General features: G+C 42.1%; 1 protein-coding gene across 1 annotated transcript in view; it reads right to left on the reverse strand.

The window, feature by feature from the left end:
* The window catches only part of HMGCS2 (3-hydroxy-3-methylglutaryl-CoA synthase 2 (mitochondrial)), a 36,739-nt gene that overhangs the window by 6,459 nt on the left and 26,343 nt on the right, over positions 1 to 3,937 (reverse strand). Inside the window, exon 7 of the mRNA XM_006900333.1 lies at positions 531 to 637. Within this exon, the coding sequence (XP_006900395.1) occupies positions 531 to 637 (107 nt within the window). The remainder of the gene's footprint in view (positions 1 to 530; positions 638 to 3,937) is intronic.

A 3,937-nucleotide genomic window follows, 5' to 3' on the forward strand; every position in this document is an offset into this window, starting at 1 on the left:
CTCTCAGCCTCCCTTCTGCCCAGGAGCACGCTGGAAATCCTGGGTACCTTTGAAAAATGCCTCTTCATCGCTTGTCTGATCAGTCCATGTAGCCTAGCTAATTCCCACTCACAGTGATGCCCCCTGGAGTGATAAATCCTAACAGAAGCAGACTGCCTCCTCTTTATCAGCAGAGTGATTCTAGTTGTTTATCCTTCAGTTAGTAGCTCAACATGGAACCTACTGTGCCATCAGGGCTCCTTAATCAAGGTATATCCTTGATTATATTAATCACTGAATAATCAGCAAATATTTACTGGCTACCTCGAACTCATCAGCTTCTCTTTAACCAGTTGTAACCAAAACACCACTTTAACAGTCCATCTCTTGCCTTAACTATTGTTATTTCCCACACCCACTTTGTCCCTCTAATCCTTCAGTGATTTCCCTTTGCCCATCACTATACAATTCCATTCACAATGGGGAGTCAAAAGACAGTTACTTTATCAGATGACTGGTCAGGAGCACTGTGGTGGAAAGGTGGCCCTCACCTGGAGAAGCATCCTGGGACACACGAAGTGAAAACAAGCTCGCTGCCATGCCAGAGCCATAGGAGAAGGCACCGATCCTGGAGCCAGCCAACTCCTGAGCAGAGTGCCTGCAGGGTAAAAAATCACAGCAAATGCATGCCAGAAGATCACGCTACACCTCAAATAAATAATCTGTGTTCCTGTTGAGTGAACTTACTTCATGCAACTATCAATGGTTTCAGGGCATTCTACATCTAGATTGACTTTGGGTCAACTCTGGGGGAAGGTGCAGAAATAGGAAACCTATCTAAGAAGACAGCTGATGAAATCTGAGGGGTAGAATGCATCTTGAGCACAGAGAATTTTGGTGTATAAATGGCATGGTTCCCCATAAATACAAGATAAATTCACTGGAATTTGAAAGTGCTTCCACATGGAGGCCAGATCACTAGAGCACCTTCATGTACCCACGTTGACTGGTCATGTTTCAGCTCCCACAACTTTTCCATCCTCCCCCAGCAGTGCGTGATCAAGTCCAATATATATATTTGTTTTCCTATGTTGTATACATATACTATTAAAACAAAAGCCAACTTACCACCAAGGCGATTCCAACTTAGGGTGACTCCACATGTATCAGAATAGAATTGTGATCACCAAGCTTTTTTCTGAGGAGTCTCTGGGTGAATCCAAACATCCAACCTTTTGGATAGTAGCCAACTTTGTACATTGTACTACAAAAGGACTCCTTTGTGGCCATACATTATAGCACAATTATTTCCTTATAAACCACACACGACAGAATATTGATAAAAATAACTACTGAAATAAACAATGAGAGACCTAACTAAATGGAAAAATGTTTCCTATTCATGACTAGGAAGACAACATAGAAAAAATGACAATCCTACCAAGAACAATCTACATGTTTAATGCAGTTCCAATACAGATACCAAATTTACTTTTCAAAGAGATAGAATAGACAACTGGCAAGTTTATTTGCAAAGGAAAGAGATTCTAAATAAGCAAAGCACTTCTGAAAAATAAAGACGAAGTGGGAGATACAGTATTCCCTGATCTCTAAATCTACTACACAGCTGTAGCACCCAGAACAGCATGGTGCTAGTATAATGACAGAAACATAGATCAACGCAACAGAATGGAGAATCCAGAAGTTAACTCATCTACCTATGGCCCATTGGTATTTGACAAGGAAATAAACCTACCAAATTGGAGAAACAACCTCTTCAAGAAATTATGCTGGCAAAACTGGACATACACCTGCAGAAAGCTGAAGCAGAATCCACATCTCACACTATTCACAAAAATCAACTCAGAGTGGATTAGAGAACTAGAGGTAAAGCCCTAAATCTTACAGATAATTAGAGATAAAATGGGAGCTCAGAAGGCCAGAAATGCAAACCCAGAAGAGGACAATATCAACAAATGGGACCTTCTAAAAATTAATTAAATCCATGTGCTCATAAATAACTTTTTCCAATAAGGTAAAAAGAAAACCTACAGACTGGAGATAAACATTTGGCAATGGAATCTCAGACAAGGTTTACAGAATTCTACAGGGCTGCCACAAGGGACATACTGATAACCCAGTCACAAAATGGACAAAAGATATATATATATATATATATAAAAGGGCGTACACCAGGGATGTGTCCTGTCTCCATACCTTTTCAACCTATATGCAGAACAGATTATCCAGGAGGCTGGGCTCTATGAGTAGGAATGTGGGGTCAAGATTGGTGAAAGATCTATAAACAATCTGCGATATGCAGATGACACAACCCTGCTTGCTGAAACTGAGGAGGACCTGAAGTGCTTGCTGCAGATTGAGGCTCAATGTCAAGAAGATAAAGATTCTAACCACTGAGCCAATTGGCAGCATCAAGATGGATGGTGAAGAGATTGAGATTGTTCACAGCTTTAATTTGCTTGGCTCCACAGTCAACACTCTCGGAACCAGTAGCCAGGAAATTAAAAGACGTATTGTGATAGGAAAGTCTGCTGTTAGGGACCTCTCCAAAGTACTGAAGATCAATGGTGTCTCTCTGGAGACTAACGTGCATCTGATACAGGCCATGGTCTTTGCAATCACTTGTTGTGCATCAGAGAGTTGGACAATTACTAAGGAGGATAGAAGGAGAATTGATGCCTTTGAGCTGTGTTGCTGGAGAAGAGTATTGAAGGTACCGTGGACTGTGAGGAAAACAAACAGATTCATCCTAGAAAGGGTCAAACAGGGCGGCTCCTTGGAGGCAAGGATTCTGAGGCTCCATCTAACATACTTTCAACATATTGTAAGGAAGGACCGGTCCTTGGAGAGGGACATCATGATTGGTACGGTGGAGGGACAGCGCAGGAGGGGAAGGCCCTCTATGAGGTGGATTGATTCAGTGACTGGGGTAATCAGGATGGGTGTATCAGAGATGGTGAGACTGGCACAGGACAGAGCAGAGTTTAGGGCTGTTGTACACAGGGTCGCTATGAGTCGCAAGCGACTCGACGGCACATAACAACTACATATATATGTATATACACACACATACATATATATATATGAATGAGTGTTTGAAATGCAATATGAATACAGGAATGTGTGAAACACATGTATATGAATGATACACAATGTAGACTAATTTTGTCTGTAAACCACTATAAAATAAAAGTGGGAAAAAATAAAATGACAGCTATTATTTAAATACCTGTTTGATGTTACTATCCGTCCTTGGGGGATGCACATGTTTAATACACTTGGCTACTACCTGAAAGTTTAGAGGCTTGAGAGGTTCCTTGGAAGAAAGGCCTGGTGATCTACTTCCAAAAACAGCCACTGAAAACCCTGTGGAGCATAGGTCTACTGTGACATCTGAGGTCGCCATGATTTGACTCCACTGTAACCAGTACAAAGACACTTGATGCTCACCACAACTTTATGAGGTACATATTCTCACAGGGAGTAGTGCTACTAATTCAAAGGTCACTGCTGGTTGGAATCCAACAGCAGTTTTGTGGAGGAAAGAAGAGCAATCTCCTTCTACATGATTTGTTATTGTTGTTGTTATGTGTCATCGAGTTGTTTGCGACTCATAGCAACCTTATGTACAAGAGCCCTAAACGCTGTTCTATCCTGTGCCAACCTCACTATCTTAAACACATTCATTCCCACCACTCCACTCACAGAATCGATCCATCTCATCGAGGGTCTTCCTCTCCTAGGCCGTCCCTCCACTCTCCCAAACATGATGTCCCTCTCCAAGGACCAGTCCCTCCTTGCAACATGCCCAAAGTATGCCAGATGAAGCTTCAGAATCCTTGCTCCAGGGAACATTCTGGCTTCACCCTCTCCAGGACAAACCTGTTTGTTCTCCTAGCAGTCCATGGTATATTCAACACTCTTCTCCAGCACCACA

The sequence above is a fragment of the Elephantulus edwardii genome, unplaced genomic scaffold, assembly GCF_000299155.1.
Source record: "Elephantulus edwardii isolate Elephantulus edwardi_28Jun2011 unplaced genomic scaffold, EleEdw1.0 scaffold00280, whole genome shotgun sequence".
Lineage (NCBI taxonomy): Eukaryota > Metazoa > Chordata > Mammalia > Macroscelidea > Macroscelididae > Elephantulus > Elephantulus edwardii.